At 32.6% G+C, this 15,336-nt stretch overlaps 1 protein-coding gene across 2 annotated transcripts; it reads left to right on the forward strand.

Annotated features, from left to right (window-relative positions):
- Positions 1-9,434: 9,434 nt before the first annotated feature.
- LOC146907005 (uncharacterized) lies at positions 9,435-14,631 on the forward strand. 2 transcript variants are annotated; one of them, XM_085731154.1, is made up of 3 exons: positions 9,435-9,925; positions 12,579-13,904; positions 14,338-14,631. In XM_085731154.1, the coding sequence occupies exons 1-3, from the start codon at positions 9,654-9,656 to the stop codon at positions 14,366-14,368; spliced, it is 1,629 nt and encodes a 542-aa protein (XP_085587280.1). In that variant the 5' UTR covers positions 9,435-9,653; the 3' UTR covers positions 14,369-14,631. The 2 variants fall into 2 exon arrangements, with proteins under 2 accessions (XP_085587280.1, XP_085587278.1); XM_085731152.1 differs by lacking the exon at positions 14,338-14,631 and having other exon boundaries at positions 12,579-14,147.
- Positions 14,632-15,336: the final 705 nt, after the last annotated feature.

Below are 15,336 nucleotides of genomic sequence, written 5' to 3' on the forward strand. Positions count from 1 at the left end.
GAAATCCTTTGACCGTTGATGAGATGACTAAGAAAAGAACTTTTGGTCACTTTGCAAGAGTTTTAATTGAAGTTGATTTAAACTCTCGCCTACATGACAGAATCCTTGTTGAAAGGGATGACTTTGATTTTTATGTTGACGTTGAATATGAGAATTTTTGTAACTCATGTTAGATATTTGGACATTCTGTTAAGAATTGTAAGTTTCAAACTCCAAAAGCTTCAGCTTCTGTGCCTAAGCACAAAACCTAATACATCAAGTTCTGAAGTAGAAAAGGTTAGGTGGGCTAATTTAGCTTTTTCAAAAAAAAAAAAGTTGATGAGGTTCTCACACTTCATACAAAACCAACTCCAAACAACACTGGAGGATGTAGTAAAGTTGTAGAAGAGGATCCTCTGATTACTGATATAATTAGGTCTAAAGAGACAGCGGTTATTGCGCCTTTGAGCGATGTTGTTCTTCTTGAAGAGCTGTGCGAGGAAGTGGTAGCAGAGCCTACGAGAGATGTTGTCCTTCTTAAAGAGCCGTGTGAGGAAGTGGTAGCTCCTTTGAGAGATCTTGCTAACTCCATAGTGGTGGCGGACCCTAACTTGTCAAATTTTAATGCAAATGTTATTCGTGATATGCAAGTTTTAGGGATTATCAGTGCTCCTACTGCAGCCCAACAAGCTATGAACTTCTTAAGTGATTCATGGGCTAATATGTCTCAGAATGAAGAGATCAATGACTTGGATGATCATCAATTTCAGTTGGTGGTTCCAAGAAAAAAGAAGAAGTCAAAGCCAGTGACTGAGGCTAGCAAAGGGTTCAAGGTTGGTTCTTCCAACCGACCGACTCGCTAGTTTTTAAGGGATTGCGGTCCCTCTTGCTTTTAGTTCGCTCTATCTCGTTTGGTCTTTCTTTTTGTTGTTTCTTGGAGGGTTTCAGTTTATGTCCCCCCTCTTTTTTTGTACTTTTATCTTTCTTTTAATATAATTAGGGTGGAGCAGCAGGAGACCCCTCTGCTCCCCATACTTTTTGCTTTTACAAAAAAATTATTACTAATTTTTTTAAACTAAAATCAAATTAAATAACAGATTCTTCTACATTTTCCACTACAAGGAGTGTTAGAAAAAAGACAAAATATGGTATATAGCAGGATCGAAAGGGTTTTAATAACTAGAGCTGGAAATGAGCCGAGTCGAGTCGAACTTGTCTGAGCTCGACTCGACTCGATAAGAATTGGTTCAGCTCGAAACACGGCTCGAGTTCAATACGAACTTTTTTTTAATTCGAGTTTGGCTCGTTTAAAGTTCACTAGCAACTCGGTTCGGCTCGTTAGACTCGATTCATTTGCTCAAATTTATATTTCAAACGGCTCGTTTAAAGTTCACGAGCAACTCGGTTCGGTTCGACTCATTTGCTCAAATTTATATTTCAAAAGTTCTTTTCTAAAAAGAGCAAAATATAATTATATTATAATTATAATCATAATAAAACTATTGAGCATGTTGAACTACTGTAGCATTCTACATTTACTACTGTAGCTCAACTCTTATACCCATGTATGTTTTACAATACAATGTGATGCACCTCTTTATATATGCTTTTCCTCTCTAATATTTTCAATACTCTCCGATGTGGGACTTATTATTTAGTCCGCATATTTGTTTAAAAGCCAGCACAAGGTAATTAACTTGTTCTACAAAAACAAAAAGGTAATTAGCTTGTTTTTACTCTCTCTATTACAATTCTCGTTAATTGTTAATCAAATTAGTAATAACTTATTGAAAAAGGTAATTAGCTTGTTTTTACTCTCTCTATTACAATTCTCGTTAATTGTTAATCAAATTAGTAATAACTTATTGAAAAATAGTACATAATTATTAGAAGAAACTTACATATCATATAAAAATATACAAAATAGTTATATATATATATATATATATATATATATATATATATATTATTCGAGTTGGTTCATGAACCAAACGAGTCGAACCATACTTAGCTCAAGTCAGTGGCGGAGCCAGGATTTTTATAAAGCCCGAGCGAAAAAAAATTTGCAATACATTTATAGGGGTTTACATAAGAAATTGCAAGCAAATAATAAAAAATTTAAAGAAATTGCCCAATTTATAGGGGTTTATATAAGAAATTCAAGGGGATTTACATAAGAAATTGCAAAAAAATTGGGCCGGAGCCCGGGCGAGTGCCCGGGCTTGCCGAGCCTTAGAACCGCCCCTGGCTCAAGTTCAACTCGTTAATTTAACGAACTTAATTTTCACTTGTTTATTTAACGAACTTAATTTTCAACTCAAGTTCGGCTCATTTGGTTCATGAACCAATTTCAACGATTCAATTGTCGAATCGAGTCTCGAACTATTTTCGAGTTGGTTCGGTTCATTGTCAGCCCTATTAATAACGAGTGTCTTGGACACTATTTAAGAATTTTAAAATATGATGTTATTTCATTAAGTAGTGAAATATTTCAATTTACACAAATTTTTGTAAAAAAATATTATTTAAAGATTTTAAGGAATGTTTCGGGGATACTCGTTAATATTTCCCAAAAAACGAAATTAATGTTGTTCGCTTTCAGCTACTAAAGTGACACTTATTTAGAAATAGGGAATAAAAATTGTAAGATGATTTATGTGTACACGTGAGACTTGTTTAATCATCCAAATGAGGTGCTCTATTGTGGATAATCTTACTCCACTGAATAACTCATTATTAATAATGAATTTCACTTATTCATCTGTTAAATCATGTGTTAGTTTAAATCATAATAAATTATAAGGGGTAAAAATAGATTTTAGATAAAATAGTAAAGGTAAAATTGTAAGAAAAATGATAAGCTATAAGCTTAAACGCTATTTGAAATAGCGTCTAAAAAATAAGTTATAAGCTCGTGGAATAAGTTATAAGCTCGAGACAAGATGACGTTTATCAAACATAGTTTTTTTATACATACAAGCTTATCCGCTATAAACTAGTTTTTTTATACATACGAGTTTATCCGCTAAAAGCTAGTTTTTTGGGTTTACCAAACAGACTCTAAGTTAATTGATTGAATTTGTAGTGTTTTATAAAAATAGCGGTTGAAGTAACTTATAAATATATTTATTTAATTAATATTTATTTTTTCAATGAAGATTACAATGATAAAATTGAGATAAAAATGATGAGTTATAAGTATTTGAATTAGCTTATAAAAAATATTATAAACTCATAAAAATAAAATATAAGTTTGTTAGAAAATGACATATACCAAACATGCATTTTTTAATCATCCAAACTTATAAGATATAAAATATAAGTTATAAGCTCAAATGTGTGTTTTATCAAACATGTCTCATAGTTATTTTTAGGGGAATTAGTCACTTTAGTCCCTGATTGGGGAACGATTCGTCAATTTAGTCCCTGAATGCAGATAAATTGCAAAATAGTCCCTGAATGTAGACTTTGTTAGTCAATTTAGTCCCTGAATGCAGACTCCGTTAGTCAATTTAGTCCCTGAATGTAGACTTCGTTAGTCACTTTAGTCCTTGAAATTGACCATGCAGGGACTGTTTTGCATATTATCTGCATTCAGGGACTAAATTGACGAATCGTTCCCCATTCAGGGACTAAAGTGACTAATTTCCCTTATTTTTATAAGTTAACTTACCGTGGATTTGTTTTAAAAAAAAAAAAGTATATAGCGATGACTTATAAGTTAGCTTATAACTGGTAGCGAATAAGTTAATTGATTGAATTTGTAGTGTTTGGTAAAAATAACGGTTGAAGTAGCTTATAAATATAAAATGACGTAAAAATATATATTTAATTAATATTTATTTTTCAATGAAGATTGCAAGAATAAAATTGAGATAAAAAGTGATGTGTTATAAATATTTGAATTAGCTTATTAAAAAATATTATAAGCTCATAAAAATAAGATACAAGTTTGTGAGAAAATGATTGTTACCAAACATGTATTTTTTAATCAACCGAACTTATAAGATATAAAACATAAGCCATAAGCTCAAATGTGTGTTTTATCAAACATGTCCATAAAATCTAGGCTAAAATATGGTTTTCGTCCCTGTAAATATGTCTCGTTTTGGTTTTAGTCCCTGTAAAAAAAAATTGTTTTTGGTCCCTGCAAAAATTTTTGTTTTTAAAAATAGTTCCTGACCCCATTTTTGTGATGATTTGCATACATGACACATGATGACTGAACCCATTTTGTAGTTTTTGGTCCCTGCAAAATATTTTGTTTTTGAAAATAGTCCCTCCAGGGACTATTTTAAAAAACAAAAAATTTTGCAGGGACCAAAAACATTTTTTTTTTTACAAAGACTAAAACCAAAACGAGACATATTTGCAGGGATTAAAACCATATTTTAACCTAAAATCTATATATCTCCACTAGAGAATGGCCAAATCAAACATAAAAGTCTACATGCATAAAATATGAAAGGTACATAAAGAAAGTTCATAAATAACATGGGCGAGGGTCGCGACCATATACAGTAGAAACTCTTTAATTTAATACTCGGTAAATTAATAAACTCTCTAAAATAATAAATTTGTCCGGTCCCGACTTGGGCCAATATAAAAAATTGAAAAACTCGATAAAATAATAAGATAATAATTTTTCGGGAGATCCCTTTATAATTTTTGGTCCCAAGAAAATCATAAATTAATAATTCATAGAAACTAAAAAAAAATATATTAAGAATACATTGAACATATTTGTTCCTCTTGTTTACATTTACTGTACTTCAAAAGTCATTATTGATTTCCAATGCATATGAACACAGTAGTTACTAATTTACGTTGAGTCTCAAGGTTCGCTGCAACGTAATTCTAAAAGGCATAGACTAATTTGCCTTTTTGTTTGGTATGTACAGTATAATTACTTAAAAACTCTTTAAATTAATAATTATTAATTTATCGATAAATTAATAACTCTCTAAATTAATAAATTTCTCCGGTCCTGACATTATTAATTTATAGAGTTTTAACTGTATACGAGATAACCTATGAACTAGAGCATGGTCAGACTATAGATTGAAAATATGGAAGCCGTGCTGGACCAAGATATATACAGCTAACCCCAAACTGTTGGGATAGAAAACCCTCACAGGTCACAACTTCGTGATTGTAATTACAAGCATTGCCATGTGACGGTGTTGTCCCACCATCATCCAATGCCACGTGGCAGGAATAAAAGAAGAAAAAAAAGTATAGACCGAAGAAAACTACTCCCTCCGTCTCATAATACTTGACACAGTTGACCTTATTCCGCATACCAATGTATAACTTTGAGTTTAAATATCTTGAATAATATATTAGAAAAAATTATGAAAATTTGATATTTTGAAAATACTCATCGATACGAATCTAACGACATCTTAGACCATTTATAATGGTCACTTACATTCAACAACCTTCAACACCCACTTTTTCAATTTCCAACACTCCACATCATTTTCTCTCTCTTAATTCAACACTCATTCAATTTTTACCTCTCCAATGGTTTTTTCATTGAACACTCTACCCCACCACCTTTTATTTCTTATTCTTATTTAATTTTATATTTTTGTTTTTATAATTACATAAAATTACAATTATCGATTATAATTAAATTAAAATAAAAAACACTTAACAATTTTTTTTTGTTTTTTGTAAAAACAAAATTTATTTAAATAATTCATTTTTATTTTCTTAACTTAAAATGCAATAGAAAGATAAAAACAAGATTAAAACTTGGTTTGCTAATAGAAAGATAATAATAAGATTAAGATAGTGAAAAACTTGGTTTTTTTTTTTCTGTGTCCAAATCAAATGAACCAAGTCTCTGTTTATAGACAAAAAAATCATGAATTTTGGTAAAAAAAAATTAATTTGCAATGGAATAATTGAGTTCAAATTATTAAGATGAAAAAAAATCCATAGAGCCAATCAGCAACAGACACGTGTCAGAACTTATTCTCTCACCAACTTTCTCTCTCCGCGCATGCTGCTTCACACTCCATTGTCTGCGCGTGTTCCCCACGCGCCAGCCTCAGCTAATGGACACGCGCCACGTCGTCCCTTTGGCAGCAGCTTCAACATGTTTAATTCATTGATCACCTCACTCATCCACATCATCCTTCCAGTATCTTTCAACACCCCTCTCCAATGGTTTCAACATGTTGACTCTCTCTTTCAATAAGCCATTGCACTTGGTCTTATATGATATTATTTATCTTTGTATATTAGTAGAAAATTATGGTCAAAGTAAGTTAGGTCAAAACTACACATTTTCAAATGGGTCATCTATTGTGGGACGGAGGGAGTATTTTATAGCTTCAATTACTACTTACACACTAATATATTATTTTATTTATAAAAAATATTACTCCCTCCGTCCCTCAATAGATGACCTAGTTGACAATATATATTATTGACTTGACATACTTTGACCGTATTTTTCTACTAATTCACAAAGATAAATAATATCATGTAATATGTTGTTGGATTCGTCTCGATGAATATTTTTAAAATATTAAATTTTCATAATTTTTTTTAGTAGAGAATTGAAGATATCAAAGATAAAACATATGCATTGGTAGGTGTGTCGGAGTCAACTAGGTCATCCATTGAAGGACGGAGGGAGTACTGCTTACACTAATATATTACTTTTTTTTAGAGACACTAATATATTACTCCCTCCGGTCCTATTTACAAGAGACAATTTACTTTTTACATACATTAAATAATTTATGTATTTGGTTTAGGTTCTTGACTATATATATACATTATTCAATGTATCTAAAAAGTCAACTTTCTCTTGTAAATAGGACCGGAGGGAGTACTTGTTTTGGCAAAAAGACGAGCATTAATATTATGTCTATCAGTTTTCTACTGCATTTAATTGTATATATTATGGTATAATCTTTATATAGAATTTCATAGACTAAATCCCAATAAAAAGAAGTTGTTGGAGAGAAATATTATTGATGTTGATGAGAATATTATAATTCATGTTTTGGCCTTGTGTTATGAGATATAGTGTGCTAGAAATAAGAAATGTTTTGAGGGAACTGATGTTGATGTGGCTGCTGGCCTGCCACTATTTAAAAGGCACAAAGATATATTATGAATTTTAAGAGTGCTAGTACGATGTTGGTGGAGACAATAAGTGGAGGTCCAATTTTGCCAATATGTGATGTTCATTGGACATCTCCTTTTAGTGGTTTCTACAAGCTTAATGTTGATGCAACAAGTCTGATAGAGGAGGATAAGTGGGGTATTGGTGTTGTGGCGAGAGATAATGAAGGTGTTGTCGTTGTTGCTAGTTCCTGGCAAGTCTTTTCATTACCAGATTCGGAGGTTGCAAAAGCTTTAGCTATGCGGAAGGGCTTGAAATTTGCGAAAGATATATGTTTTCTGAATCTTCTAGTGTGATTTTGGCGTTGAATGTCCATCAACAATCTCCCAGCTATGTTAGGCGTGAAGCCAACCAAGCTGCTCATTATTTAGCTAAATACGCTCTTAAGAATGTATATTGCATATGGATCGAAGAAACTCCGCCTTGTATTTCTGCAGTCATGGCATTTGATTTGTTGCCAGACTTTCGTTAATGAATTTGTCTTTAATGTCAAAACAAAATCCCAATAAATGCTAACCATTGCCCTTGGGACATTGGTTAAAATACTAAAATAAGTAAGTTTGCATCGAAAAGTGATGTAATTATTGCTAAGAAAAAAGTAAAGACTTATATTTCCAAGACAAAGTTTCTATTAATAGAATCCTTAACCATTGCCCTTAGGACACTGGTTAGCAAGATCCAGAGAAAAAAGGTATTAGTGATAAATTTGTTAATAATTAATCCAAGCTTATCATTCAAGAGATGAACATAATTTATGTTGACATTATAGTATAAAATATCACAATGCCATATATTTAGGGGCAAGGGTAGTAGTAATTTTTTTCATAAAAGCATTTGATTTTTAAAATAATAAATAAAGATAAATATATGTAAAATAATCAGAGATATGTTTGTAAAGAAATTAAACCTTATCGAACCTAAAATATCTAGAATGAGAGTTGATTGAGTGGTTGAAGATGACATCGATTGATCAGGATCGCTATATAGAAGTGGTGCAATAGTCGTAATAGGGGTGTTCGTTTTCCGTGTACGAAGTCGTTTTTAAAGACACATGTTTTCATCTCCCTTCCAACAAGTTTGAATGGGGGGCTTCTGACCCACTTATATGTAGCCTCGTTCCAACTACATTCCAAGTGATAGGCCTACATCAAGGCTTTCTAAGTAGTTTGCTGCTACTTAGAGATTCTTGTATGTATTGTCGTCTTCTCCTATATTTCCAACCTTCGATGGGGTTCACATGTTCCTAATGATTGTCAAGACTTGATGTCCTTTAAATAGGTGTTGAAGGCTTTCGATGCCTTCACAAGCTCCTTGAAGAAATCAAGTATAAAGTTTTTCTGTATTAGGTCAAGGTTGGATGACACACATAATAATGTTTATTGGCAAGTGATCAACAATGAATCAGCTTCTGCCCATATCACAAACAATCACGGCAACAATACTTATTCTTATAGTTACAAATTTCTCACATTGTTGGTTGTTGACAATTTCAAGAAGAATTAAAAGGGTGTGGTTTACCAGCTGTGAGTTTAAGGGGGCCAAACCCAACTCATGTCGAGAAGATTTAACTTCTTTGTTTTTGGTCGAAAGAGATGAGAAGATTTTTTTTTCTTTTTTGTCGAGAAGATTTAACCTTAAGTCAAGACTTTTGAAAGGGAGCCCTATAAAGACAATAAAGTTTAGAGGAAGATTTGGAAGACAAAACATTTGACAAAAATTAAAATGAATAGTTTTTTTTTTTTGTACAGAGTAAACTTTAAAGGAGGAATACTTGCTTATAACCCTAAATAATTTTTATTTCAATACATATACAAATGACAAAAACACGAAAGAAGAAATACTTAAATAATTAGTTATTCTAAATAATTAAATAATAAGTTCTTCTTTGCCTAAAATAAAAAAAAATGTTCTTACGTGCGTGCCTTTTATTTGTGGTTGTGACATATTACTTCTCACTTTTAGTGATGTTACTTTAATTAAGTACAAATATATTTGACCGTAAAAATAATAAACATTTATTTTGCATTTACAGAACAAATACTATGTAAGAGAAATAATTGAAAATAAATAATTTTACAACTAGAAATTTAAAAATAGAAAATAGAAAAGTCAACTTATTATTATTATTTTTTTAAAAGTCACTCTAGTATTCACTAGTGTACTGTGTACACACTACATATATCTTGAAATATTATTTTTCACCAAAAAATAAATATATATGTTGAAATATTATTTTGCTGCTGTAATATTCTTGTCATGAAAATCTTATGAAGTAGATATATTCTTGTTCCATTTCATTCCATTCATCATCACTAAACTAGTTGACATTATCACTTTCAATGTCTTCAACATTCTAAGTCTTAGGATAACAAAGAAAAGAAAAACTCTTGAACTTCTTCCACTTGTTTTTCTCTTTCTATTTTCTCTCTCTTCACTTCTTCATAGTACATTGAAACTTAGATGCTACATTGATTAGATCCAAGCTTTTTAACAAACCCATTACTCATTCTAACCCAGAAAAAGGGTCATGGGTGGTACTAGTATTACAGATTCATGGTGTTTTTGTAAAGGTGTAAGTAAGACTGAGAGAATGAAAGGTGCTATTTTTTCTGGTAAAAATCAAGCTATGGCTACTATTACTACGAACACCAATGTTGGTAATGGTGTTTCTGGAACTGGATTTCTTATTCATAGGAATCTTCTTTTGACAACTCATGCTAATCTTCCTTCTGCTGTTGCTGCTGGTAGCTCTGAGATCCGGTTGCATAATGGTGTTGCTGCTACTCTTGTTCCTCAGAGGTAAATTAATGACCCTTTTGTTTTTCTGTTTTTGTTTTGTTTTAGCTGCTGAAATTAGTGTTATTTGTTTATGAAAGTTGAAAAAAATGTGATTTTTATTTTTATTTTTATTTTTAAATAATGAAATTAAGTGTTTTTATTTGTGTGGATTTGATGCTTTTTTTGGAGGGTGGTTAGGACTTGGGAGAGGTAGTTTAGTGGAGGATTAGACCCTAATTTGAGGTAGATGAATAGATGTTTGTTGACTTTTGTTTCTAGAATCTGGTAAGCTATGCAGTTATTTGGTAAAGTTGGTGTGAAATTCATTTATAAATGTTTGGAAGTTGGAACTAATGTCTTAAAAACCGAACCGTTAAGGCCTCGAAGTCATGGTTCAACAAGTGTTACCAATTATCGATTTGCCATGGTGGATTGCGGTGGTGGATTTTTTACAACCGCCATTGCCAATTTGTGAAGGATGACGCGCCATGGCATTTTATGGCGGCTAAAAGTATCAAACTTTTGGCTTTCTACAATTGATAACGCTGGGTTCAGCTGTTTTAAACCGCTCTAATTGGAATAAAACCACACTCAAACCTCTCAAATAACCAAACCGTTGATGGTGCCGGTTCACAGTTCAACCGGTTTAACCACCTGGTTTGGTTTTTAAAACATTGGTCGGAACACTTTAACATTAGAATTGTAGGGAGTTAGTTCGAAATGTAATTGCTGTAACATGTTAGGTTTGTTTTCAAACTGTCTTTCAATGTACAATAGCCTTCTTGTTAGCTTTGTCACTGTACATCATATTCTTCAATACACTTCATTCATGTATCTAACTTAAATTTCATTTGGTGGTGTGCCATTCCTTTGTTGACTTTCTGTATGCTTCAATAAGTTTGAAATTGTTTGCTTCTTATTTCTTTTTACAGTACATGTGTAATGTGTTGTGCATGTGCCTAATATTAGTTAGCTTTATCTAGGATATTTATGTAGAATAGGAAATGTGGTTGCTAATTTTGTTTATTGCATACACAGAAGGTAATTTCTATATATGTAAACAAGTGTGCCATCCATTTTATTTGTTAAGTTATTATTACTTTTTTCTCGCTTATTATACTCTCAACTATGCAGTTTTCAGTTCACTTTTCCTTTCGTGCTGTCATCCTACCAGAAAATAGATTACCTGTAATTAATAGAACAACCAAATGCAGAAGTATGGAATCTTAAATGTTTACTTTGAAACTTCAATCCGTTTATAGTCAAACTAGCTGGTTTTAGCAGACCAAAATAGTAATTAAGATTACTGTAGATATTTCCTTGTTTGAATTGAAGTTGATATTGTAACAGTTACTGCGATCTGTTGTTGTCACTTGCTATGATCAGTGTTGTCAAATTCCGCTGCTATAGTGCTATAACGCCCCTATAATTGCAGTCCAAATCGATATTTCAAATGTCAAAAGTACATGGTATATTATCAATTTAATAATATAACTCTTAACAATTTGATAGAGAGTAAACAGAGAATACAATTCTCATTTGTAAAATCTGCTGATAAAATTAACTCAAGAAAAAGTTTTACTAAACTGCCTTAAAGTTTGAATCTTGTGTCCAAAATATGAGAATTTTAAGAAGTTCTGGACATCTTTTATAATACAAAATAATTTCTATTCACTTTTCCCATCCAAGCAAGTAATATCTCTCACAGATGACTATTTTAGATTAAGTCATAACAGAAAATATACAGTTAAATAGTATGTAACTCTTGCACAAGAGAATGTTTTCAGTATCTAGAATTCTCATGGTAAGCTATAATTAATAGAACAACCAACTGTAGAAGTATGGAGTTTTATATGTTTATTTTGAAACTTCAATCTGTTGAAAGTCAAACTTGCTGGTTTTAGCAGACCAAAATAGTATTTAAGATTACTGTAGATATTTCCTTGTTTGAATCAAAGTTGATAGTGTAACAGTTATTACAATCTGTTGCTGTCAGTTTTAATGAACAATGTTGTCAAATTCGCTATATTATAGCGCTAACGCCACTATAATTGCAGTCCTATCAATATTTAAAACGTCAAAAAAATATTAAAAAAATCAAAGCTAGAGCTGATTTTGATGTTTTCGCACTTTATGAATTTAGTATTATAATTCTTAACAATTTGATAGAGTTCCTTGCATATTGCTAGAGTTCTCTGCATAAGAAATGTCCAAAAAGAAGAGTAAACATAGAACACAATTCTCCTTTGTAAAATCTGCTGATAAATTAACTCAAGAGTTTTACTAGACTGCGTTAAAGTTTGAATCTTGTGTCCTCAATATGAGATCTTTAAGACGTTCTGGACGTCTTTATATATGACCATTTTAGATTAAGTCATAACAAAAAATATACAGTTACATAGTAACTCTTGAACGTCAGAATGTGTCCATATGTAGAATTCTCATGGTATTGAATATGCAATAAAAGTTTTCTTCTGTTTTGAGTACTTTATTTCTGTAAAATATTAGCATCTCCATTGAGACCTAGCAATCTGAAACTTCAGTCAACACTTACTAGTAGTATGTTTGAAGTTCCTACTTTGTACGACTCTATTGATGATGTTATATTAGTATTTTTTCCTACACCATATGATTATTTGTATAACCGTGGGTTAAATTTTTGACTTGATTTCAGGTTTTTCATTACGAGTTCTGTATTAGATCTTACAATTGTGGGTTTAGACGATGCGGATGGGGAGTCAAACACGCAGGGACAAAACCTTCACCACTTGAAGACCTGTTGTAAAACCAATCTGGATCTAGGAAGTGTAGTGTACCTTCTAGGCTACACAGAGAAACAAGAGCTCACTGTTGGTGAAGGGAAGGTCGTCATAGCGACCGACAATCTCATCAAACTGTCAACTGATGGGGTTATATGGAGCCCTGGTTCTGCAGGATTTGATGTGTATGGCAATCTAGCTTTTATGATATGTGATCCAATGAAATTGTCCACATCACCGAATACGCCTTCAACTTCTTCATCCTCTACCTCGTCTTGGAAGAAGGATCTCCCAATGCAATTTGGCATGCCAATTCCTGTTATATGTGATTGGTTAAACCAGCATTGGGAAGGCAACCTTGATGACCTTAACAAGCCGAAATTACCACTCATGCGGTTGATGTCTACTGGTCCTAGGAGTGAACATTCATGTGCTTCCTTCACGTTGCGGCAAGTTTTCAAGTCGACAGATGCTGATAATGAGGGAACCTCATCTTCGTCAAATAACAATGTCGTAAAAACAAGGAGTCATGGACAAAGCTCTAATGCCGTCGCCAACACTGCTGAAGATGAAAGTTTGATTACTAACCCTAATGCTGCACATATGCAAGGAATTCCCACTCCAGAAATATATGAATCGCCTAGAGTTACTTCTGTGCCACTCAGAACGAAAGAAAATACACAAATACAACTTTTGGACATCAATTTTCCTCCAAGGATCACCAAACCTGCAGTTTTTTCACAGCCATCGAAGGAACCACATCCAAAATCCGCTGAACCTCTGCATGAAAGCCAGCCAAAAGGAGAACAAAACCAGGACAGAATGCCAGCAAAAGCTCCTATTGCAGAAGTTTCATCAACAGGTTCTGTTAATGGAGCTCTAAGTGAGGTTCAATCTAGTTCGTCTCCCGTGGAAGCATCCCAAATGCACGATGGATATAGTAGTGAAGGAGAGACTATGTACTCTGCGGAAACTGCGGAGAGCCGCAATTATACAAGTCCAAGAGAGTCAAAGTTTCAACAAGTGGGAAGGAGTCAGAGTTGTGTTAGTCACAATAGATGGGGTGCTGCAAAGAGGAGTCAAGTCGCCCGTGGGATGCTAGTAGAAAACCAAAGGAGTTTCATGAATGTGAAGAAGATGTATTCACAAGGAGCAACTTCTCAGAGAAGCAATGAGTATTTCAGCCCAACTGTGTCGTCAATCATGAAACGTAACGGCTCGGAGCAACCAACAAGATCCAGGCAAACTGCTTTTCATTCTCCTTCACCCAGATGGAATTTTTGATTGATACTTTATAATATGAAATTTATATTTATTTTCCACTCCATAGAGTTATAAAACTGAAATGAAAAAAGAAGAGTAAGTATAGTGTCTTTATATGTTTATTATTATTATTATTATTTTTTTTTTATGGAACATATATGCATAGACCAGTTGTGGTGAATAAGAAATTTAAGTAAAAATGTAGATTTCTTTTAAATGACTGACACTAATTCCATGTGAAGATCAATGTTGTCTCTAAAAATCAATTTACAACAAGGTGTTAGTAAATACAACAAATACAACAAATGTTGATTGATATGATTTGCTAATTCAAATCCTAATTTATGATTCTAATGCTGATAATAAATATATGGGTTTGATTTTTTATTTTTATTTTTTTTATTATAACAGGTATCAATTTACCAAAGTCATCTCATCCTAAAATGTATGGCAAGTTGTTGATTACTAGAATGGAAAGCCTATAATCCAAAAATCTTGATGTTCATATCTTCTTGTACTTTACATTATCCATTGTATGTAATATACATCAATAATATTTGTGCACCTGAAAAGTTGAAGCTGGAGACACTTGGTTAAAGACTTTGAAATCATGGTCACTGGTGTATAGAGTTTGGTTATTGGATACACAAATGACTTATTAACCATCTAACAATCTTCCTTAATCACAATTTCAAACGTTATTAATCCGGTGATTCATTGACCATTCTGTTGAAGTTTGTTGTATGTCCCACATCGCTCAGGTTCCCGAGCTGTCGATTGTATAAATATGCTTGAGTTCCCTCCTCCTTTGAGCTAGCTTTTGGGATGAGATCCAAGCTTATTTAACATGGTATCAGAGCCGGGTTAAGGATTGCGATGTGGGAATTTGACCCAGTCCAGATCCAAGCTTAGTCCAGATCCAAGCTTATTTAAGTCCAGATCCAAGCTTATTTAACACATTCACTTTAGCTTCTTTATTGGACGACTTAGTTAATGAAACATCTTGGACCCAGTCCAGATCCAAGCTTGGACGACTTAGTTAATGAAACATCTTGGACCCAGTCCAGATCCAAGCTTAGTCCAGATCCAAGCTTATTTAACACATTCACTTTAGCTTCTTTATTGGACGACTTAGTTAATGAAACATCTTGGACGACTTAGTTAATGAAACATCTGTGAGCGCTTTTTGAGTCTTCTCGTAAGCCTCCGGAGTTCAACTCATCTAAATTGTGTCTTATCAAAAAATCTCATGTTAATACTATTTAAATTTGATAATAAACAACATAACTAAATATTTTTGGTTGTTTGATTTATAGATAGTTTTTGTTTTGTTTTAGATCTATAGATAGCTTTATTTTGTACAATTAGATATAAATAGTTATTTTCCCCACCAATAGTATTTTGAGGTAG

The sequence above is a fragment of the Medicago sativa genome, chromosome 7 (assembly GCF_051527215.1).
Source record: "Medicago sativa cultivar Bolivia chromosome 7, Bolivia_mono, whole genome shotgun sequence".
NCBI lineage: Eukaryota > Viridiplantae > Streptophyta > Magnoliopsida > Fabales > Fabaceae > Medicago > Medicago sativa.